This window comes from Podarcis raffonei, chromosome 3 (genome assembly GCF_027172205.1).
Source record: "Podarcis raffonei isolate rPodRaf1 chromosome 3, rPodRaf1.pri, whole genome shotgun sequence".
NCBI lineage: Eukaryota > Metazoa > Chordata > Lepidosauria > Squamata > Lacertidae > Podarcis > Podarcis raffonei.
This window is the reverse complement of record NC_070604.1, coordinates 84615203-84640440: the sequence shown is the minus strand read 5'-3', so window position 1 is coordinate 84640440 and position 25238 is coordinate 84615203. Positions and strand designations below refer to the sequence as shown.

Sequence of the window (25238 nt, the reverse complement as noted above, 5' to 3'; positions counted from 1 at the left end):
TCGGCGGCCGCTCCCAGTCACCAGTCTAGCTGCCGCATTCTGGATTAGTTGTAGTTTCCGGGTCACCTTCAAAGGTAGCCCCACGTAGAGCGCATTGCAGTAGTCCAAGCGGGAGATAACCAGAGCATGTACCACTCTGGCGAGACAGTCCGCAGGCAGATAGGGTCTCAGCCTACATACCAGATGGAGCTGGTAAACAGCTGCCCTGGATACAGATTTGACCTGTGCCTCCATGGACAGCTGTGAGTCCAAAATGACTCCCAGGCTGCGCACCTGGTCCTTCAGGGGCACAGTTACCCCATTCAGGACCAGGGAATCCTCCACACCTGCCCGCCTCCTGTCCCCCAAAAACAGTACTTCTGTCTTGTCAGGATTCAACCTCAATCTGTTAGCCGCCACCCATCCTCCAACCGCTTCCAGACACTCACACAGGACCTTCACCGCCTTCACTGGTTCTGATTTAAAAGAGAGGTAGAGCTGGGTATCATCCGCATACTGATGAACACCCAGCCCAAACCTCCTGATGATCTCTCCCAGTGGCTGCATGTAAAATAGGTGGTTTTAAGCAATAAGAAAATTACTGAAGTGGTAGCTGACTCTCAGAAAAGTCCCCTGCATGGATTTATGGCATGACTGAGCCTCATATGGTTAAGGGGAACAAGGTTGTGCCCCTGGTCCCACCAAGACACTACCCCTGCCTGTCCAGCTCTCCACACCCTGTGCATTAAAGCAAAGGTCTACATGGGGAGCCAGCTTATTTGTGGAAACTTCTCCATGCGATCAGGAGACCCAAGCACATAGAGGTGCCTTTCCAAGTACACCCAGCTCCCCTGTCAGATCTTTTCTCAACATACTGAGGTTTAGAGGCAGAGCTGCCAAGAAGGCACAATGTCAGGACATGGCGAGAGCCGCAGCTCCACTTCCCTTTAATCATGGAGTCTCTTCACATAATAAATGTGGGGAGAAGACAAAAACACAAAAACGTGCATTGAGTTCTCTATCCTTTACATGTTATTGTGGCATGCAATTCTGTTCATTATTCATGTTTAAGCCCTGAAAGATAAATTAACTGCATATGACAACAAAAACCTGTAAAGAAACTTCCAACAACATGCAACAGAAACAGCCAAGACGTTATCCTTCTAGCATTTGAAAGATTTGAGCGGTTAAATCTCTTACCTTTGCAACTTTGTGGTTTGCTGCTGTTTCATGTGAGGTATTTTTTAAGCCATCTTTCAATTGTGCGAGAAACAAATCATACCCCTCTGTGCTTGACACATCTACCTTCTCGATGCATGCAGATAACAGTTGTTGAGCCTAAGATGTGCGAAATATGTTAGAAATGTCTAAGACAACATCAAAAGATCAGTCCTCGTTCAGTATTATTTATTTAATTTCCTACATCCCTACAAGTCTTACAAACCAATGTATTATATACCCGTTCATTATCAAAGTTCTTTTTTTAATATTCAAAGGCTTATCAAAGCTTTGCAGATGCCGGTTCTAAGTATAAATTCAAGGCAGCAAAGTTTAAGAAATATATTCTACGTCATACATAGATAGCTCTGAGGCACACACTACTAATTTATTACTATTTATTGCATTTGTATCCCACCTTTCCTCCAAGGAGCTCAAGGTCATATACATGACTCTTCCCCATTTTCACTTCCCAGAGTTGACCTGAGATACTAGTTTCTCAGACCCCAAGTCTATTCAGGCCTTGCTGCTGCTCAGTCACTATATTTACCAGAAATGTTCTCAGATGCTATTTATATTTATTAATTTGGAGCATTTACTTCTCCACCCCAGAAATATTCCTGTGGATATTCCTGGATCTAACTCCAAGTAATTAAGAGATAGATAATCCAAAAGGAACTCCATTAACAGTATAAATATGAACAATTTCTGACATCTACTGAGCTGCCAGCCACCTGAAATCCCAAAGGCAGAATTAGGCCTTGAGTTATTCACCAGCAAATTCCAATCAGGAAGGACATCCAGCCAGAGGCACAAAGGGCACCCAGCAGAAGAGAAAACAATTTACTACCACTTCCAAAAGTTTGCCTGACCTTTGATATTAACAAAAATTACTCATTCGTGGTGGAAGAACATTGATATTAGAGGAAAAACATTGAGCTACAGTTTGAACATTAGAAAAGAGCAAGGTAATAGTAGGCAGCTAATGGTTTCATTTATCCATTTCAATTTGTAGCCAATTTTTCCCTCTAACTCAGTATTATATACACAAAGTGGCAGCTGCTTTCTTAGGATTTCAGACAGCAACATTTCTCGATCTTACCAGGAGATACTACAGATCAAACCTGGGATCTTCTGCATTTGGAGCATGGGTACTACTGAGCTACACCATTCACCATTCCTCCTGCTAAACTCAACTGAAGCCCCACCAGTGTGCCATGATATCAACAGATATATTGTGAGCAAGCTTTTGTGGGCTAGAGCCCACTTCAGACCCTTCAAATGCTAGTTGGCAGCTATGCAGATACATAGATACAGAGTGGGGAAAATGTACACAGTGGGACTAAGTGACCATGAAAAGCAAGAAGGATAGTGTCTGACTATTGTACGTAAAGTTTAAAATGTATGCAAGATAAGCATAATAACTATTCAGAACAGCAGTAGTGGGTCATAATACAATCTTCCTAGCTTTGCTTTGCCAACATATGCTAACCCATTTAACGGGAGGGGAAACTATTGTTTTGATCTAAATTTAAATTATTCTTAAATAGAATCAAGCTCATGATAACACTGGTAACCAGGTTTATGTAAATATACACTTTTAAAATGTTATAGTAAAACACACAGCAACCCCTGGTATTTCTGTTGATTCTTACATAGTGCCCTCACAGCATGCATCTCAACGCATTGGGGACACATTAAGAAATGGGGGGAGGCCATCTTCAAGTAATTCTTACTCATATCAGCCCAGAAAGGCAAGCATCTATTTAAATACACATTCTCATCCACTAGTTATTTATTGGTGTACTCAAGAAAGGCTCACCTAATTCTACCAAATCCAGCAGCAGCTAGTAATTTTTAATCTGAATATTTTCCAAATAGCCAATATAGACTTTAAAATAAAGGAAAAGCTATGGATGGGTATTTTCATGAACACAAATGATTTAAACATCAATCTGTCTCTAAAACAGGCAGCACATAAAGAGATTACAGTATATGATCTCAATGATCAGGAATGTATATATGGGAGAAGGGACTTCAAAAGCACCCTAGATCAAAACTATACAGGGTTTTAAAAGGAAAAAAATAGGATATTAAAATTAGCCTGGAAACAAAGTGACAACCAATAGCGCTCTTGCTGTATTGGTGTTATATGCTCCTAGACTCTAAACGCTAACACTCCTCAGCAACACTAACATATTCTGAAACAACTGAAGTTTCCAAACTGCTTCATGGTTGCTCTATGTATAATACATTATACAATCCAGTTGACAGTTAACCAGGGCATGTACAAACTGAACACATATAGATAAGGAGCAACTACAGTCTTGCACCCTACAGCAGCAGCAGCAACCCTACAATGTATTCTAAAATAATGAATATGTATTACTGCTCTGATACAGACACCTGTAAAATGTTATCCATTAGGCGCACAGTTTAAGCAAAACTAGGAGCCAAGAAAAAATACTGCAGTGATAGTAACAGCTCTAACTACTTACCTCTGTCACTGGCAATTCAAGCTGAACCACATCATCTTGCTTAGAAACAGGTGTTTGCAGAGCTGTGTCTAACAGCAAGATACCATTCAGATCTTTCCTACATCCAACTGCATAATCATCCACAAAGATTACTTTATCCACAGCAGAAATGTACTGACATTTCACCCGTCCACCTGGCTTAGCTGTAAAGAGTAAAAAGAGAACTATGTTAAAACAATTATTCTTCAAATCTTATTAGTAGCTTTGGAGGAGAAACAATAACCACCCTGGCTTTTTAAAATCAAAAGCAATTAATCCTGTTGATGTCTTGGCTAATTGGAATTAGACTTATGGTCATACTTTACCAGCAGGGTAGGAGAGAGATTCTACTAGCTCCAATTCCAACAACCGTGTATGACTCTCTGCTTCCTAGCCTCCTCCTCCCAATAGCTTCTATGAAGTCTTAAAAATCAAACTAAAAACTTGGAACATCTTCAGAAACATCCTGAAGTGGAACACAAGGTAATGCTATCCAAAAAAAGAGATACACCATCACACATGTCTTTTACATAAGCCTAAAGTGGATCTTTGGATAAGAACCACTATTTTTTAGATAGTAATTACTATGTGTTGCGTGACTCTATGATGTTGTATTCTTCACACCAGCAGAAGATTTTGGATCTTCGAACAACAACCAACTTTTTTCACAAGTGCACCAGGCTTACCATTCGAGAACACCACTTTGTGCTATATAATACATATGCAGCCCCAAACACCTTAAAGAAGTTTTGCTATTAGTCCACAAACACTTTCTGCCTGCGCTACTTATAATTCCACAACGACTGTGTTTTAAAGTTTCCAGCAGCCTCAAAACTTAATCATATTGCTACTTTATCTTATTCAACCTTCAAATTAAATTTCACAAATTGCACACAAAAATCTTACAAAGATTCATGGAACACATCTTCATCTGTATCAAGTTCCACAACCCTCCAGGATCTTTGGAACACCCCATTATCTAGTCAAAGTACTAAAGAGCTCAGCAATTCTCAGCTCTATCCAGTGAAAATCAGGTAGGGGAAGGGAGTGTACATTATGAAACTGCTGCCCATCTCCTGGCCCCCTCCCCCACTATGATAAGCCATGTTCATTAGGATGCTGGACCCAAACTACACTGGGATTCACTGGTTAAAACTAAAACTTCAAACTGTATGTGGAGGATGGTTGATGGGCTCACAGTTGCCACAGAATAATCAGAACCCAACAATGGGAGGTTGTGAGTTCTCCTTCACTGGAGGTTTTTATGCAGAGGTTGGATGACCATCTGTCATGAAAGCTTTAGTTGACTAGATGACTCTTGGGGACTAGATGACTCTTGGGGTCCCTTCCAACTCTACAATTCCATGATTCTATGATTCTCAAAAAACAGGCTGTGACATCTTACCAGCTGAAGCTCCTGGACATTTTTAATGGGAATACCCCTTGCACAGTGCATTGTAACAGCCGATCCTTCGATTACAAAAACATGAAAAATGGCAAGCCAAAGTTTTCTAGGGTGGCCAAGCCAGCATAAAAATTATAAGAGATAAAAGGTGCTCAAACAACAGCTGTCCCCTTATTCCATAAATGATGATGGTTCAGAAGCACTCCAAGTTATGAACCAGATCCAACAAACAACTCCAAATATGACAAACTCACCCCTCAAAGAAAGCTTCCAAATCCCCACTAAATATTATTCCCATCTTGCCTACATTTAGTTTCAGCTTACTTTTCCACAACTGGCACAATGGGATGGCTGTGAGCACTGAAACCAATGCTCCTGGATCCATTAACACTTATAAAGCTCAATACTATCAGCATGCTACGCTTCACTGCAAATTTCTATCAGACTGTACAATTACCAGCATTGAATGAAAAATAATTCCTTTCAAAAGGGTTTATGTGCAGCAATGTCTACACACATTAGTGTTTCATGTAAGTGATATTTGCTACATGATAGCATTAAAACCTCCTATTTGTATCATAATGAGTGACCAGAAACAATTATTCTTGGTTGTGTCAAATACTGAGGAACATGCATAGATTTCTCCACACCATCAACAGCAAAACAAATGAAGGACATCATCACACTGCTAATTCTGTGTTCAGAAAAGAGCACAGGCAATCTGGCTTTAAATGCACATGAATCAGGCTTGCATGCCTGCAGGCAAAATTTGGCCACCACTGTTAATACTTGGCATGACAGGACTAACACAAAGTCGCGCAGCAGCCTTCATGAACCTGGTGCACCTCCATATGTTTTGGGCTACAACTCCAATCAGCCCCTGTTAGCTGACTGCTCACTGGAATTGTTGTAGTCCAAAATATCTGAAGTTGGCAAATGCTGATTAAACAAGACAGAAGTAAAGAATGATCAAATTCAGCTCAAGTACGTATAAAGACCACTCCTTAAGACGGGTTGTAGTTGCAATTATTCCTAGACAGAATTATTATTCCTGGAAAGCATATGAAGTTCACCTGAAACTCAAAGTCAACATCTTTACTCGATAGGTATAAGGGTGTTGCTTACAAGGTCAAGCTCATCTATAAAAAAGAAAATAGTAAAAGTGTTCAGCCAAAAGAATGAATGCTAATAACCCTTTCCCATCTAAGCTTTTCTTAGAAGTGAACCAAAAATACTATTTTCCTCAGGTGCAGCCCCTTTCTAACATCAACAGTCTGAAAGCCTACATCAAATCACATCTGTCCAACTGCATCACAATCCCCAGATTAGACTGGATGAATTCTGGAAGTTAATAAATTACTACTGATATGAGAAAACAGAACTCAAGACTACCTTATTTTTGTTATATTATTGTATTATTAACAACACTACTTAAAAATTGAATAAACACTCTCTTAAAACACATATGACTGAATAGATATGAATGAAAAAGAACTAAAATTATACTTAGGAATATAACCGCTTACACTGCTGAAGTTCCACAGAAGTCAGTGGGACCAGTACACCAGTGTAAAGGGCAATCTTGAAGATAGGCTCAAATGCAGGCCAAATGTTAATGTATGGTGAAGAACCGACTGTCAGGGACATGTGACTCATGACCATGACCTGTATATAAAGTTTAGGACAAAATTAATCCTAAATGGTCGTACTTTAAGAACAGAAAGACATTCCCATGCACAAAGAATGTTGGTGACATTACCGTGCATCCTCAAATGACATGTTTTAAGTACTTTCATATTCTTTACACATTAACTAAAATCCATACCTCTACTTGGCTTTAACTACCTTCTGGATTTTAATTCCTATTGCAAAGAGATCAGATATCACAACAAATTCAAATAAAAAGCTACACTACATTTATGATGTAAACTATTTTAAGGAAGTAGATCTTCAATAAGAATTAAAGACTTGTTTAGATCTGAAGCTTCTTGACTTTTGCAGTTGTTGTCGGTACTGGTTCCCCATTTTTATTCCAGAATTTATTTTTAGTACTTGCCAATCATCTTCTAAATATACTTTGAAAAGCCGGTCAATTTCACAGGCTGAATATGTACACATCTATGCTTTTATAAAGAAATGTGGCAGGTGATTTCAAAGGTCACAAACAAAAATAAGTGAGCTATCACACAACCCTCTCATCCGCCTTGCTACACCCCACTCTACAGGAGCTTAACCAAGCTAATTTGCTCATCAGGTCAACTTTTCATCTTTCCTGATGAATAAAGATAAACTCAAGATTTGTTTTGATTTTAAGTACTGATTTCATACTAACATTTAGCCAGTAATTCTGCTCACAAAGAGCTGAACCCAAGCTTGCCTGCAGGAGAATTAGCCATTTCCACTACTGATTTTTGGTGGTGGTGGTGGTGGTGGTGGTGGTGGTGGTTGTTGTTGTTGTTGTTATTATTATTATTATTATTATTTGTATACATCCAAATTGGTTCATCCGAAGGTCACAGGGTGGTTCAGAACATAAAAATACAAAATCAGAAGTTGAACACATGTAGATGCCAAACAGCACCAGGGATAAAATTGAAACCACACATTGAAGGCGCCACAGGGCCGAAGAACACTCCCTAAGCCAGGGATCCCCAAACTTTCTACACAGGAGGCCGGTTCACTGTCCCTCAGACACTGTCAAGGGCTGGACTATAGTTTTTTTAAAAAATTAAATATAAAACCAGATCCCGACTTTCAGAGCATGTAAGAAGCTTCCTGCAGCCAATCTGAAGCCGCGGCAACGTCGCGAAAGTCAGTCCCCGTGCGGCGAGGCATCTGTCGCTTCATTTAAAGGAAATGCCACACCGCGCTGGTTTAGCTCAGCGCACGGGGACTGAACAAGTGGGTGGCAGGGTCCACAGGCCGGATTAACGAGCCTGGTGGGCCAGATCCAGCCCGCGGACCATAGTTTGAAGATGCCTGCCCTAAGCATTACCATCTGGAAATGGCCATCTAAGTAGGACCGGAATCACTACAAAGCATTGTCCCCACCCATAACTTGGACAGCTGCAACAGAAGAATACCATGGTCATGGCATTGAAAGCCACTGAGTGGTTGAGAGGAATTAACAGTGATACATTTCCCCTGTCTCTCACCCAACAGAGGTACTTATACAGGGTGACCCAAGCAGTTTCTGTGCCAAAACCAGGCTTAAACCCTGATTGAAATAGATCAAGAAACTCCATTTCCTCCAAGAGCACCTGCATTACATCCATGACCGTCTGTGCAAGAACCTTGCCCAAGAAGAAGAGACTGGCAACTGGCTGGTAGTCACTTAGGTTTGCCTAATCCAGGGAGGGTTTCACGAGGAGTGGTTTTACCATTGCCTCTTTCAAGCAAGCAGGGACCACCCCATCTCACAGAGAGGCATTAATAACCTCCCTGGCCTAGGCAGCTGTCCTGCCCCCCCACCCCAGCTAGTTTTCATCAGCCAAGAGGGGAAAGGGAGAAGAGGGAAAATGGTCACCCTTACCAATCCAAGCACCTTGTCCACATCCTTGAGCCTTACTAACTGAAACTCACCCCACACAACAGAACTAGATAGTGATGTGAACAGCCCTTGGGGTCATCTGCTGTAACAGTGATGTCAAGATCCCAGTGGATGCAAGTGATTTTATCCTCAAAATGCCTTGCAAATAAGTCACCGCAAGCTACCATTGGTTCTGCCACCTCCTTCAGGCCAAACTGTAGAGGCCCTGCACTACCCGGAAAAGCTCTGCCAGATGACACAATGAGGATGCAATGGAGGCTGCAAAGTATCCCTTCTTTGCTGCCTTCGATGCACTAGGTAGGCTCAATGATGAGCCCTTACCAGTGCAATTGCATTTGACCAGTTTTCTTACAGACTACAGTAACTCCCCCTCCCTGACCCACAAGTCTGCCCTGATGCTGCCCCAAGTACCAAGTTGAGGACAGGTGTGTGAGAACAACTCTACCCTGCTCACCAACTCAGGTCTCAGTGATACAGACCATATTGGCCTCCACAGCCATAATCAGATAAAAAATGAGGGAGGGCTTACTAGAATGGACCTGGCATTCAGCAACAGCAGCCACTGACCCAGGGGCCAGCCTGACAGGACAACCACAAATACCCAGGTTGGAATTTCTCACCCCAACCCACCATTGCCTCCTAACACTCAAATATCTGTTCCAGAGAGTTGAGGGACTAAACAAAACAGCATGGGAAGGTACTTAGGGCTGTAGTAGGAAAGGGGAAAGCAGCTCAAGTTATCTCTCCATCCATCTTCCTCCAGCGGAAGCCCTCACTAGATCGGAAACTCTTTTCCTAACGGAAGTCCTTCTGTTCACAGATCAGAAACTCTGGATGAAGCATAAAGTACAGACAAATATCCAGTGTGCACAGTGGGCAATCTACGCTTGGTTAGGGAAACTTCTATGTGAATATCAGTAGAGGAAAAAGAAAATCAGTGCGCTGGCTATGGTGGTCTAGGATTGCAAAGCTGAGCAAGGATTTGAGCAGTTCAACATTAGCTACAAGACCATAGTGGCTTTTTATAGACAGTATCATTTAACCTTCTTGTACTCTAAAATATTCTTCTATGTACGCACTCTTGTTTCTGATAATTTTCAGTACTATCCTGGATATCTTTGGTTTTCTCCTATTTTGCATGAAATTGAACAACCCAAACCTTATGTGAACCGTCCTGAGACCCCCGTGTATAGGGCGGAATATAAATTCTATCAATAATAATAATAATACACAAAACACAAAGTGTGGTGCACAAATAATATACAAATCTTACATTTTCATCCCTTCTTCAGTAACACATGCTATTTTATTTTCTATATATTTACATTATTTAGATTATATAAAACTGTCAAAAGGCTTAAGACGAATATCTTTAAAATACCAATAACATGTCTCTGTACAACTGTTTTCATCAACAAAGAATGTTCAAAACATCAAAAGATTGATTTAGCTATAACACCATAAGCCATAATATATCAGAAGCAGGAGAGTAGTTTTTCCATACTACTATCTTTATTTTATAACTTGGTATTTCTAAGTCAATGTATCCAAGAAATAAACCTGATTTAATTCCTATACGAGATCCTAAATGGAAGTGCTTTTGGTATCCTTAACTGAGAACAATCCGAACACAGATTACCACATCCATTTTGCCATGCACAGAAACACAACACAGAGAAACCACAGCCAATCCTGGCTGGCTAACACATACAAAGGCAGCCAAACACATGCATGTGTGTCACAAGCAATGATCTTCTATTTCCTACAGAAAAGAGCTTTAAGCTTCCACCTTTTTGTAAAGAGAAAAGCCCCAACCCCGTAGGTACAGGCTCTGTCTTTAGAGACTTGTCTGGGAAGCAAGAGCGGGAATAACCGAGATTTTAAAGCGAGAGATTTATAGGGGGAGGAAAAGAGAAAGCGCTTAAAAGAGAAAGGAAACCCTTTGGGAAGGCCCGGATGACGACAGGCAACTTCGGACTCCCAAAGCCACCTACCTCCCTCCCTTCCCACCCACTCGCTTTAACAACCCCGGCCGGCTCCTCGTCCCTCTCCTGACTTCCTCGAAAGTAGGGAAGGAGAACGGAAGGGTGGGCACAAAGACGCCGGCTCACCTTCGCACTATGTCAGCTGAGGAAAGGGACTTCCAGGCCCGAGAGCCCAACCGCCACATTAGCAACCCAGCCGGGAGGAGGGGGGGGAGGTCTTCGGAGCCTCAGCGGCGTCTCCTCCCGCCGCCCCCCCCCGGCTTCCCTCTCCTTCACCCTCCCTCCCCCCTCCCCCCCCCCGGCCGCCGGGCCCGGTTTCGAGGCCTGACCCGGCCTCCTCGCCCCCTCACCGCTGAGCGCCGACGCCTGCAGCGTCGCCCCTGAGGTGCCGTCGATGACTTTGATGGCGCCGTGGGCGGTCACGGCCAGGATGGCGTTAAGCGCAGGGTGGTAACAGAGGCTGCAGAGCCCGTCGGCGTCGCAACGCAGGCAGCCGTCCCGCAGTAGGAGCCACTCGCAGAGGCCCGGCCCGGGGCCCGTCGACACCGGCCCCGGCGCCGAGGAACAAGACGCTCCCCCGGCCTCCTCCGCCGCCATCGCGCAGGACAAGAGGCCCGGCGGAGCCGCTCAGTGACAGTCCCGAAAGGAGCCGCCGCCACCAGTCAGCATCCGGGTCCGGAGAAGGGGGGGAGGGAAAAGGGAGAGGGGGGAAGAGAGACAGAGAGAGAGAAAGGGAGCGAGCCGAACGTCGGCGCCGGCAGGAAGTGACGTTGCCACGCCGGATGCGGAATGCCGACAAAAGAGAACAGGCTTCGCCAACCGGAATTGGAGCGAAGGGGTTAATTAAGGGGGGGAAAGGAAAAAGAAAACCCCCACCCACCACCTGAGTGGCCAAAGAGACGCTTCTCGAGCGACGTCACTGGCTCAGTTGACTCCGCCCAATTTCGTCTTGTTACGCATTCTTTCCCGACAGGCTCCGCGCGTCCAGCAGTATAAACAGTAGCTGAGGTGCTTGTTGGTTGCGCGGTGCTAGGAAATGGTGCGCTTGTTTTTTGCCGTAGGGAAAAAAGGAAGAAAAGAAAAGCAGGGCGGGTCTCTATTAAAAGGAAGATTGTCGTAGAAGAAATATCCGGTTTTCTGCATCAGGATTTATTTATTTTTTTACTTGTACACATTTCTGCGTGCTGGGCTTGGCAGCTGCGTTTTGAGCGCTGTCTTTTCACGAACCGCCCCCCCCCCGTTTTGTGTGGCCTCCGGGAATAAAATACTGTATTGGCTTACTTGTAAGCGCAGCCCGAGCATCAGAGAGGATCGTCCCAAAAAAAGCCAGGGCAGAAACACTCGCCGCGTGGGTTTCCTTTATTTTCATAAGTGGCACGGGATTGTGTGTGGCGGGAACACAATACCTAACCCAGGTGGGATGGGAGTTAACAGAAAACCGCACCTCGTTTAATATTGGCTTACTGACTTTGGTATCTTTTCCGCACCTGTCTCCAGATACCTCCACATCGCTTCATTCTTTCCTGTTCCAATGCAGTTGGAATAATACTGAAATGAGGCTTTATGAACATTCACAGCAAGTCCTAGTCTGTTACTTTTGAGCTTAGAGCATGTTCTACACATTTTTATTTAGGCTTTTGGTTTCTGGGTTATCATGAAGTTCTAGTTTTTCCTGTGAGGTTTGCCTAGCTATTCAAAATCAAAATTTTGTACGTGGCCTATAATTTTGCCCTTGATTTATAAACAGTGACATATGACTGAGCCTGCAGCTGTTTTCTAAACTCATTATGGCATGCTGTCAGGGCTGAACTGTGCCTAATATCTTGTTTCCAAACACTGGTTTTTCTTCTCTTCAGTAATGGAAATTTATCTGCTTTGCTGCATTTTGATTGCCTGTGTACATAAAATAGCAATCCTGAATTTTGCACAAATTGCAGAATACAAAATTATATAGTACTTCATTTTCAAACAACCTGATACAGACTCTCTGTTTCTCCTAATCCCATGTAAACGTTGTGTTGCTGTGCTTATTCAGTTGTGGGGAAAAACACACTAGTTCTTACAAGGCTGAACAGAAAATTAGGATAAGCCTAGAAAATAAGTTCTAGGAAGGAAAACAAATATGCACACTTAACACAAACACAATGGTGAATATGTTAACAAATTTAATTATTTCATTCATCTGAAACACTGATTGTGATAGTGAAGTTTACAAGTTATTAAATCAGTCTTATCTCCAACCTAGTTTTCAGTTTTATGTTACAACCAGTCTTGCCTCTCAGGAACTCCTTTCCAACCACGTCCCACTATTTCTAGATATATTTATTACTAATAAAACATGAACAATACAGTACAATTGTTGTTCCCTTTCCTTTCTTACCACCCAAGTCAGAGCAACCTTTTATAATGTAACAAAATGAAGTATTCCCAATGCTTGTTTTGAGCTTCTGAAGTCCCCTATATAGTGATATTCACTTGACCTTTCTAATATGCATTCTCAGTATGTGAGAATTTTTTACAGAATCCTGGTACACAGCTGTAGCTTATTTTTGATGAGTGTATCAACACAAAATGGACTATGTCTAATTTTGTATTAAGGCAAAAGGGTTTCTCTTGTTCAACAGCAGGGAAACAGAAGCAGCTGCTTCCTTGCGTAAGTGTAATGGGCACATTTAATAGGCAAAAAATTCCACTCCCCATGTTGCCAGCAGGAGGCACTAGGTCAAATTTTCAATATGTATCCATACAAAATAAGGAAAATTTGACAAACAGAAAACGAGGGTAAGAAGGGTCCTACCTCTCAATGAGAGGCGAGAGAATGCTGCTGGGCACACTTAAAACACTGCTATCAATTGCTAAGGGCCCGACTGCAATATAGACTGTAGCAAAATGCCAGGATATGTACAATTAAAAGTGGACTTGTTTCAGTTGTTTGTGAATTTGTATTTAGCTGATACTACCAATTATTATGAACTTTAGCAATGTATGCTTTAAAAGACCAAAAAGCAATCATCAGATTTTTCTGGAATATAGGAAAGACAAAATAGCACATGAAAATATTAGCTTCCTGAATTCAAAAATAAAGTTTTGGCATCTTCACCTTAAAACAGTCATGTATATAGAAGTATGAGGGGAATTGTGTTTGTAAACTGGAATTGTTTTTTCCCCAAGGACAAAATATTTAATATGAAAGCAAAGCAGGTTTTATCAAACTCCAGTCACAGATAAATACCCATATCCATCAGCAGTGAAAAGAAGTTCATGGCAGAACTGTTCCGAGGTGATGTCAAACAGAAATGTTACATGTTTTCAGGTATAACAAAAGCTTGTGTTATCCAGAGTCTTATAAAAATAATTTTCTTTTTAGAAATGCACAAGTTTAAACAGGATAGGTATGGAGATCTTGGAGGACTGAATTGGGAAGACTGGAGCAGGGGGGAAATGCTGTTGTTGGGAGGTTTAATGAGTACAAATAAGCTTCATACATATTGTGCAAACAAGTTTAATTCCAAATTTTATAAAATACATTTACTGTATTTACATATATGCCTAGCCTAAAAATAGTAATCAAATGTAACGAAAAAGGTTCATTTGTTATAAACTGTTAGAACCATTAAATAACCCAACCATTTCTTTGCATAGCATATGCAGAGGTGAAATATCTTTTGAAACATTAAGCAATTCTGCTCATGTGTATACAAACTGATGTTAAATCCAAATACACACTACAAATATACACTTTAATCCAAACTGAGCGCAGTATTCAATGTTAGCCATACCTAGAACAGACCCATTGAAATTGATGGATATTACTAACTTAGTTGGATATCACACTACGTCTTCTAGGGTACAAGTTTAAGAACACAGCAGCAACAGCTTTAAGGAGCTAGATATTATACCAAGTCTATGTTACTGTTCTTACGTGAGTTCAAAAAGACTGGGCTATTGCATTTTATCTTTCCCCGTTAGTCAAGAGTGTCATACTGTTGTTCTGTACTGCATATTCCCTGTACTGTATATTCCATGTACTGTAAACTAGAAAAATGAACTTTAGTCCTTGTCCTTGGGCTCCAATATTAGTAATTAAAATGGTTATTAAAAGTTGCAATGCTAGTATTTACATTTTAAACAGCAGCAATATTTTTTGTACTTCCATTTGTATATACGGTTCTCATAAAAAATGCCAATTGATTGTCGCTAGGCCATTTAATCATACATGGTTCTAAAAAGACCACAGGATTACTGAGGTGAGCATATGCTAATTGGAACTATTAGCATATACTTTCAGAAAAATTATAATTAGATGTATCACTTATACATGGGTCATTCTATTTAGGTACGTCAAGTTATTCTTAGATTCTTACATAAATATCTTCATGGAATGCACCTATGAAGCTTTCATAAAAGCCTTCCCATGTTCTTGGTTCTGCTGATGGGGTGAGTTGCAAAAGCAACCTGAGAAAATTGGAACATAGAAAATTCTAATACAGGAAGTGACTCTACTAAAGTTACGATCTACTGAAATTAGGTAATATTTCAGATTAAGGGCTAAACATTTGGCAACATCTCAATAAAGTACTCATTATAGACATAATTAACACAGTACATACAAACTAGGAATTAACCCAGGAGTTATTTTTTCAGTAATAATTTGGGCCTAGTTGAATAATGAACACGGCCTACAGGCAAAATGATTCATACATAGTGGCTTGCTTCACATGGTTTGCCTAACAAAGAGGTTAACCACAATTTTTCCTAAAGATGATCAAACTATGGATTGTTTCTCCAAGTGATTTATTTTCCAGCTGTTCTTGGCCTTGTGCCTTTGCAGTTTGGTGAGCATCTGGGGTGAAGTGGGCAAACAAACCAAAGTTAACTATGCCAATCTATGTTTAAAAGAAAGCAAGGTTTGTAAGCCAACAAAAAGCCATTAAAAGCCATTGTTAAGCTGCTAGACACAATTCACACATAACACACTGTCATGGTTCAATAAGCCATGGTTTAGTGCAAGATTCAGACTAGAAACTTGCGATCATAAAAAGCACTGCTCAGTTGTTTAATTTGTTTAAATACGATTTAAACAGAAAAAAATACTTTAAGAGTTACTGAAACTGAACCCAGTTTAAAGAACTTTTAGGCTGATCGGCTGCTAAATTAGTCTCCTTTTTTGTTATTTTTCTAACCTAGAAAACAATTTGGTAATATACTAGCAGTTTTGGAAGGTTCATTTTTTAATCCCAATTGTCAAGGGCTCTGATCCAGCTCATTTCTTTTAAAAAGGGGGAGAAGATACTGGGCAATGTCCAACCAAGTAACTCAGAGCAGACCTATTGAAACCAATGGCTTCAATATCCATTGATTTCAATTGGGCTTCTCCAAGTATGAGTAACAACCGACATTGCCTACTAGCACATGACTGCTTACCTAAGAATGTGGGTGGGGATGTGCATCCAAAGCTGAATCTGATTCAAATGCATACATGTGCTAAAAGCATCCCTATTCAGATGTGCATCTGAATAGTGCCTGGGGTGCCCAATCCAGCAGGTGATACACATAATTAGTCTGCTTATGGGCATAAAGCTCCATAGGTGGCATGGACCAAGGGTGTACTTTGGAAATGCTAAATCATATTAAGTAAGTCCTTGTAGTTAAGACTATAATTTCAAGTTTTCTTGGTGGGGAAAAGTTAATCTTGGGCCAATATTAAACAGCCATTTCCATAATATTCTTAAGCCAAGTCAAAATTATCCTGGTCATCAAAACACAAGTTTAATTCTGTTGCTAATCAAAGTCTAACTGCTGCCATTCTTCATCAGGTATCATCTCATATTAAGGAGTGCCATTTTACCATAAAAAGTAGTACATTACCCCACTCTGAACAGTAATAGGTCAAAACAGCAAAACAAGGTGTTATAAAAACAAGTACAGTTTTGGAGAAGCATTGTTTATTCCATTATAAGATTTGGTTCAGAACCATAAGATTTATTTAAAGCTTTCTCCCCATTTATCACCACTATCATAAAGATTTCCAAATCAACACTGTAAAAATGTTCTATGGCATACATACGATTTTATCAAAAAACAGTGACTAATTCAAACATTTGGATGCTCAAATTGTTATGCATCTATAACCCTCCTTCAACAAGGAAATAACCTAAACCTACATACGGATGCACATAAAACACTTTTAAGAGTCAGAATTTGTAATGGCCAAATCAAGAGTGTGCAAGGCACCACATTAAGGGTCATGTCTTGGTTACAGGCTAGTCTGAACAATCAGGACCGATTCATAAATATATCTACAGAATATGCTGTGTTGAAAGTAAGAAATGAACTATTAACAGTAATCAGAATTCCACTTCAATTTAATGTACTAATCATATGGTCCTTGTGCATTTGGCACAAGTAACAAACTGTTATTCTGAAATTTCAGGCTATAAACACAATGTTCTTACCTTGTTCAATAAAAATCTAATAAGTCTTCAACCTAAAACTCTGTTATAAATCTCTAATGTAACTAAAACTGCTTAAATAATATACACAGATATAGTTGGATTACCACTAAAACCTTGACAGCCAGATATGACACAGTCATTTGTATTTTCAATCAGGCAACATTTCATCAGTCCTCATGGCAAGCTAAGACATTGTTCCTGTCCAAAGCCAACACTGCAGGTCACACTCCAGTATATAAGGACAAAAAATAGATGTACAATAAGAAGATGGGGTAGATTAGGAGGGGCTTCTTGGTCTTAAATTCTTCTCCAACTAATAACGAAGCAGCACTGTATGCAGCCCAAAATACTCCAAAAAGCTGAGAAAAACAAGAAAATGAAATGTTAACATAGCATGAAACCCCCTCAAACTCCCCCAGAAGCGATATTTATATCTAGAACAAGCAGAACCAGTTGTGACCAAGCACAGGACTTAAAAATCAAGGCCTATTGAAAATCAGTGGAGCCAAGAAACTATTCACAAAGGCATTCCAAGTCGTTGTTTTTCTTGTTGCCTTTTAGTGACTGAAATGAAAAATCAGTTCACATGGGTGCTTCAGCCAGCTGTCCCATTCAATTAAGAAAGCAGCATTAGAAAATCTGTGAGCTTCCACAGCTAATGTGAAAGTTGCAGTTGTCATGTGATCTTCTACATCAGATGAAATAATTGCTCACTGGAATGGTGCCATCCTGTGGATGGAAGCAATATTGTAAATTAAGCTCCTCTAATATTTACATTTTTGAATATTATCCTTCCACATTACTGTACTGAAGGCAGGTTACAAGCCACATAAATGGCAAAATATGCAAGACAAATTACAGTGTTTTTGAATTGCAGACATGTTTAACCGGTTGACCGCAACTGACAGGTAGATCCCCTGGTGTTCCTTGTCGATTGAGGGATCCTTATTGATCGCGGGATTAAAAAAACTGCAGAATGAATGTCTCCGCCCCTCGCCCTATCCCTCCATAGCGTCAAGTGGGTGGTCTTTGGCGTTTTATCTTGGCGATGGGGAATACAAAGAATTAGCGGTGTGTGCGTTTGTTAGCGGGGGAGTTTGAGGTGAGCAATTTATGTCATTCCCCCTGAAAAAAAGCTTATCAACTGTGGTGAATGCCCCCCCCAAAGCTCAACATCTCTGGTCAATCCTCAATGGCAATGGATAGACCACTGCCAGTTTTTTATACTGGGAGTAGACTGCGGTCTCTTAGGAGTTGAATGGGCATGCTATAGGGTAACAGACCAACAAAATTCAGAATCCGTTTTGCATATAATAATATAAGGTAACAAAATATGAACAGAACAAAACCTGAACTCCAATACTCATGAGCAGCTTATATATAAAACCTAAGCACTCTAATCTGTTGCCCATCTGCCATAAAGGATTTCAAACAATGCTTTACTGAGATGGACTAGCTGAGTAGTCATATTTACTGCTTATAAACTGTAGAAAAATGAACTGGCATATTTTTCAGTCAGCTTTGCCATTCTGCCAAACAAAATCGTGAACTTACTTTTATTAGAGTAGAAACAACATCAAATGATCCAACCACTAGAAGTACAGGTGCTATTACAATAAGTGGAAGCAAAGAATATCCAATCACGCCAAGAACTTGGCCATATGCAACCTGCAAATTTGAAATAAACAAAGTTACCAATTTCATTCCAGTAATATATCATTATTTTTTTTTTTTATAAAGGGTGTAGATAAGGTTTCAGAACCAAGGAAAGACAAATTCTGAACTCAGCATAAATGGGAGAAATTGCAAAAAGAAGGATAGAGGTTGGAATTAGACAACCATAGAGGTGCAAGAAATCACAGCCATGGAAGAGGACATTTAAACCCCATGTTCTGAACTTTAAGGAAATCTAAAGTTTCTGCATGCAAATTTCTGTATCAGATACAGGTTCTGCATATGTGCAGTGAATCCTTCCAGTAATATATCAGCTTCAACAAGAGATTCAGATGACTGCTCAACCTGAGCTCAAGAGGTCAACTTTTTGTTATATGGCAACTCCCCCAAAGCCTCTTCTTCAGCTTGTCTAGAGATGGGGAACCTCTGGCCCTCCAGGTGTTGCTTTTATTCCCAACACTTTCTCCATCCTTAATCCAGTCCCTTTCTGACCTATCACATTATCAGCACTGTTATTCCACCTCATAAATCTTCAATCAATCCCTTTTGCCGCCCTGGATGCTTGGCCTTATCAGCCAAAAGTCAGTTCTAAATCCCCAGTGGAAAGAATCAAATCCCTTCTCTACTCTGCATTCTAGGTTGCTATATTAATGTTAAAATGGAAATAATAGCGACCAAGTACTATTTTTAAAGCAGTCTCAGATCAGAAATTATTAAGCGATGTAACACTGAAAACGCAAATGGTTAGAACCAATTTTGAGGTAATTCATGTTTGACGTTCAGTGACCAAGTCCACTATCACAAGGTTCTTACCTCGCCTCCAAGAACCCTGGCCAACAGGAATATTGTCAAGGATCCAAATATCCAAATAGTTATAATCCATGATACCACCTTAAGAAATGTTTAAAAGAGTCACGTCAATACTCTATCTTCTTTCATCAAGAACAACTAATTTTGAAAGAACACAGCTCAGGTAACTTCTTTAAGTTATTAGCAGGTATCCCCCTCTTTTGCAACCATTGAAGGAAGAAAGTTTACCATTGTGGCATCAGAGGTTCCTGATTTTTCTTATGGTTTAAAAGCTGCAGCTAAACATAAGAACCCCACTGGATCAGACCCAGCTCACATCTCATCTAGCATCCTGTTCTCACAGTGGCCAACCAGATGTCTAGGGAAGCCTATATGTCATACATGGCCACAACAGAACTCTCCCCACTCATGTTCCTCAGCAGCTGGTATTTGGAGGAATGCCACCTCTGATACTGGAGGTTGGATACAGCCATCATGACTAATGGCCATGGATAGCCTTTTCCTCCGTGAGTTTGTCTAGTCCACTTTTAAAGTATCACTGCAACTTGTGGTTGTGAATTCCATAGTTTAACTATGCATTGTGTGGAGAAGTACCGTATTTTTCGCTCTATAAGACACACTTTCCCCCCTCTAAAAATTAAGGGGAAATGTGTGTGCGTCTTATGGAGTGAATGCAGGCTTCTTGGCTTCAGCGATAGCAACGCGAAGCCTCAGAAGCGCACCCTCCGCACTCCGGAGGCTGCGGGTTGCCTTCAAGACTCTCCTGGCTTCAGAGAAAGGAACCTGAAGCCTCCGGAGCGCAGCGGGAGCTCCTGCTGCGCTCCGGAGGTTGCGGGTTCCTTTCACTGAAGCCTGGAGAAGAGCGCTGAGCAGAGAGGGGAGTTTTTTTTTCTTGTTCTCTCCCTCTAAAACAAGGTGCGTCCTATGGTCGGGTGCGTCCTATAGAGCGAAAAATACGGTATTTCCTGAAGCTTCCAACATTCATCTTCATTGGGTGGCCCTGGTTTCTACTTATCAAAAGAGACAAATTTATCTCTCTGTTCTTCTTCCAATCCTATAGACAATTTATACACCTTTATCATGCCCTCCCTTTTATGTCTTTTTCAAAATTAGAAAATGTTAAATGTTATAAGCTTTCCTTGGGTGGTGCTGGTACTCCAGAGCTATGTAGCAACAGTAACATGGCGTTATGGTTGCTGTTCCTTCCTTCCTTCCTCCCTCCCTAGAGCGCCTCTGAAAATACACTGATGTAATTCTCAGCAGCACTGTGTGAAGGATGGCAATAGTCATCAGAGCTGTACTGCAATTTCTGGTAGAGCTTTTAAATTACAAATAAAGAGAAGAAGCCCTACCTTTGTGCACTGGAATAATTGCATCCAAAATGGGGGTGGTGACTAAGGGTTGCTCATTTCTTTTCTGACTTAGTGTGTTCAAAAGATCACTTAATTCTTCAGTCTGGAATATTGCATTCACACCTAACTATCTGTTGGCTAGAATTCTGAGTATTCAGGAGTTTTTGCCCTCAATGATGTCCCTATGGTTGCATGCACAGGACTGCATGGCTAGATAAAGAACCACTAGGGGAAGAAGAGCAAGGGAGGAATAGCATTCCAACATTCTTTTCCAGAACAATTTACCTCTGGTTATATGTCAAGTTGTACAAAATATACTGTGGCACAATGGGTCAGTGTGTCTGGCTGTTAACCAGAAGGTTGGTCGTTCAAGCCCACCCAGGAACGCCTGTGGGCAGAATTCCTGCATTGCAGGGGGCTAAACTAGGTGACACTCAAGATCCCTACCAATTCTAGAATTCTATGTTTATAAGAACTGTGCATTTCTTTCAGATCATGACACAAGAAAAATGCTTTTCAATGGACATTTGCCTAAGACCATGTGATATCTCAGCTACCTTTATTCTTATTTAAGATAAAGTCCTTTACACACCTTGAATTGTCCATATAATGAGATCATTGAGAAGAACAGGACAACTGCTAGAGGGCCCCAGAAGTCAGGATTATCTCTTACTACTTGTCTGTTAAATCCAAGAGAAGGCATCGGCATCAAGACACATCGGATTTTGTAGTATATGTCCTTTAGATCAATGTCTAGCTCCTCCCTAAAGTTATATAAAAAATACAGCTTTCAAAATATGCTTCTGAAATTATTTAAGTACCAGAAAACAAAGTAGCTCAAAGATTTATAGAATATTCATACATGTTCATGTAAGCTATTGAGAATATATATTTAGGTTTAGGTTTATTAAGATGTTGTATTATAACTGTATTATGTTTTGCATTTAATTATATATATAATGAATATTTTTATATATTTGCATTCTAGTCAGCTTCTGAAATGAAAACATATAAATCACAACATGCAAAGTAAAAAGAAATTGCTCTCTGCCCATGTCAACCTCAGCTATCACTGAACAAATGGAAGCAATGTCACTTTTCTGTAACAGCAAGACAAATAGTAACAAGGCTTATCCTACGTTCCTGACTGCTAGATTTGCCCCATAGTTATTACTTTCTAATACATTTCTAGTCTGCCCTTTATCATTACCAATCTCAGGATAACAACCTATTGACTCCTTACTCTGTTCTTAGCCCTCAGGAAAGAAGACTGCAGCAGGAAACCTAAGGAGGCAAGGCAACAAACAAACAGCCCACAACCATGGTGCTAACAAAAACAGAGTTGTTTTCATTAAGACAGAGGCAAAAGTGTAAAATTATTGTTAGATTTAACAAGCCACCTTCAGCTACATTTTGAAGTTGGCTTCTTTGAAATTAAGGCAGATTAGAGTTAGGCACAGTTTCTTCCTCACAGAACAAGGCAAATCAAAGTTATGGAAAAGCAATAACTTCTGAAGTCCTTTTCCCAGCCAAGAAGAAGAGGACAGGGAGTGCAGAAGCCAAAAATTCATTGCTGCTTGTTCCTGCTCATGCACATCACGGTAAACTACAGTTTAGTGTAATGGGAGAATGTGTCCACTATGAACAGCGATGAATTGTCTTGAATTCTAACCTTTACTTATAATGCTAAAAAATATCTCTTGAATGAGACACAAATATTCTGTGTCTACACTTTATTCAAGGGTCTGTAGTTAATGAAGAGTTAATGATTTTCCTATTGCATCCTTGTTCACCATTCACAAACAATACTGACCTAAAGCAAGTAACCGCTTCAAATACAAAATTAAACTAAGACTCTCAGAGTAATGTTACTTACAGAAGAGGTTTATTATCTTCTGGGTCATCATCTTCTACTTCCAAAAGCCAGCCATATCCTCTCTGCCTCAGGAATGTAGTTGCAGTAGATTCTTTGATAAATTCCCCATTTCCTCCACCAAGGTTGAGCTTCACATCTGCAGAGGCTATTGAACCACTCAGATCTTGACAGGGAAAATGACACATTTATGAGAAAGCTGCCAAAAATACAGTTTCCTTATTACAGAATACAGTGGTGCCTCGCAAGACGTAATTAATCCATTCCGCGAGTCTCTTCGTCTTGCGGTTTTTTCGTCTTGCGAAGCACGGCTATTAGCGGCTATTAACGGCTTAGCGGCTATTAACGGCTTAGCGGCTTTAAGAAAAAGGAAACAAACTCGCAAGAACTCGCAAGACGTTTTGTCTTGCGAAGCAAGCCCATAGGGAAAATCGTCTTGCGAAGAGACGTAAAAACCGAAAAACCCTTTCGTCTTGCGCGTTTTTCGTTTTGCGAGGCATTCGTCTTGCGGGGCACCACTGTAGGTGGTTATGCATTAGTTTCAATACATATATTCCAAAAAAGTGGAATATGACAAAATTATAGAAAAGATTATTATAAGAGATCATTGAATTATCCAGGATCTAACATTTTGTCTCTGCTCCCCCCAGCCCAACAAAGTGGAACATTGGCTGACGCACTGCATATTGGTTTTTTCTGCTGGTCTTAAGGACCCCTGTGAGCACTGTACTGCCTACTGTGCCACAATAATCCCAGTCAACAAAGAAGGTTGATGTGGCAGCTAAATCAGATACGCATCATCTGGGCACCAAAGAATTTGGCAGACCAGTGTCTAAATAGCACAGTGGTTCTTGAAAATACAGAAGTCGGCCTTCTCAGAAGAGACAGGATGTGTGAAATGCACTGCAATATAGTTGTCCACGCACACCTAATCCATTTCTTCCCAGCACAAAACTGGTCATCCCCAAAGCACGTTTACAATTCCTACTCATGGCAGGATTTGCCCCCTCCAGACAATCCTGTGTGCAGGGTGAGGCAACCAAAAGCAGGTAAAAGGAAGAAGCCTCGAAGATGTGGGTGGCCTGTCAATCTCACATACCTATTTTATTTAGCCCTCCATTCATTTGCCATTCAAAAGCTTGTATGCACCACCACCAGAAAGCTTCCTCGCCATCTGCTTCTTTTTAAGCGGGTCAAACACGCCCCATCTGCACGCAGGTGCCTTTTGCCACGCAAACCCTGTGGCGGGGGCCACAAGGCGGAGCACTGACACTGGATCACATTCCCACACCCAAACAGCAGAAAGAAGCCCGACGGCGCCCGCTTATTCAACCTGGCAGCTCCGGGTAAGCGGCTGCCGCCCCTGACGCAGCTCCGGGAAGGGGCTCTGGAGGAAGGGGCAAGACCCCCCCCCCCAATTCTTACCCTCGGCGTCGGCCGAAGAGACGAAAGTGAAGTCCCCGTTGTTGGGCGCGTAAAGGGGCGGCGGCGGCGGGGGCCGTGGGGGCTGTTGGGGGCCCGGAGGCTGCATCGCACCGCCCGCTTAAAGCCTCGAAAGCGGGGCCCGTCGAGCGAGCGACACCACCGGGAAGCCCGTCGGCAGCAACCCGGAGATGCAGAGCCGAGCCAAAGCTGCTACTGCTGCTGCCACCGCAGCCTCCTCCGCCTCTTCCTGACTGAGGGACAAAACAACAGTGAGGCCGCCCTTCCGAGTGGGCCTCAGTAAGGCCCTCTCCGATTGGCCGGGATGAAAAGTGCTTCCTCGTTGCCGTCGCCTCGCCCACCTCTGTGGCAAATCTCATTGGTGCGCGGGGCCATCGTGACCGGTGATTGGCTGAATGGGAGCTCGCGATGAGGAAGGGGGAAATAGATTCGATGTGGACGATTGCGAAGAGGGAGGGGAGGATGGGAGTGCATCCGGCCACGGGAGGCCTAACTCCGCCTTCCTCGGGCTCCCTCCCCTACACCCCTGCAACTCGCGCGTCATTGGCCACGCCCATTGGAAATCGCCTGACGCCAAGTCAGATCAGCCCAGCTAGCTCAGTGGGGTCTACGGCGCACTGACTGGCAGCCGCTCTCCAGGGTTTCTGGGGATTGCCCTACCTAGCCCTACCTGGATATGCCTAGGAATGAGCCTGAGGTTTTGTTGGAAGCCGCCCAGAGTGGCTGGGGAAGCCCAGCCAGATGGGCGGGGTATAAATAAATTATTATTGTTGTTGTTGTTGTTGTTGTTGTTGTTGTTGTTGTTGTTGTTATGAGGTCTTCCTTCTGCATACAAAGCAGATATTCTGCCAGTGAGGTATAGCGGCTGGCTATGTTTTCTACCTTTGAGTATCCTAGGTTCTCTTTCACACCTGGGCTGAATACATACTTCAGCCTTTGAAGCGTTGTACTCCGCAAAAACATCACATATGTGAAAAG

At 41.7% G+C, this 25238-nt stretch overlaps 2 protein-coding genes across 4 annotated transcripts in view; both read right to left on the bottom strand.

Annotated features, from left to right (window-relative positions):
- The window catches only part of BIRC6 (baculoviral IAP repeat containing 6), a 139469-nt gene extending 128050 nt beyond the window's left edge, over positions 1-11419 (bottom strand). For both annotated transcript variants that reach the window (XM_053382826.1, XM_053382827.1), the window contains exons 1-3: positions 11004-11419; positions 3696-3877; positions 1180-1317 (exon numbers count right to left, since the gene is read on the bottom strand). In XM_053382826.1, the coding sequence (XP_053238801.1) occupies positions 1180-1317; positions 3696-3877; positions 11004-11250 (567 nt within the window). In that variant the 5' untranslated portion in view covers positions 11251-11419. The remainder of the gene's footprint in view (positions 1-1179; positions 1318-3695; positions 3878-11003) is intronic.
- Positions 11420-14139: 2720 nt separating this feature from the next.
- YIPF4 (Yip1 domain family member 4) lies at positions 14140-24538 on the bottom strand. 2 transcript variants are annotated; one of them, XM_053382822.1, is made up of 6 exons: positions 24243-24533; positions 22821-22983; positions 21537-21708; positions 19596-19673; positions 18663-18776; positions 14140-17467 (listed from the first exon to the last, which is right to left on the bottom strand). In XM_053382822.1, the coding sequence occupies exons 1-6, from the start codon at positions 24346-24348 to the stop codon at positions 17330-17332; spliced, it is 771 nt and encodes a 256-aa protein (XP_053238797.1). In that variant the 5' UTR covers positions 24349-24533; the 3' UTR covers positions 14140-17329. The 2 variants fall into 2 exon arrangements, with proteins under 2 accessions (XP_053238797.1, XP_053238798.1); XM_053382823.1 differs by lacking the exon at positions 19596-19673 and having other exon boundaries at positions 24243-24538.
- Positions 24539-25238: the final 700 nt, after the last annotated feature.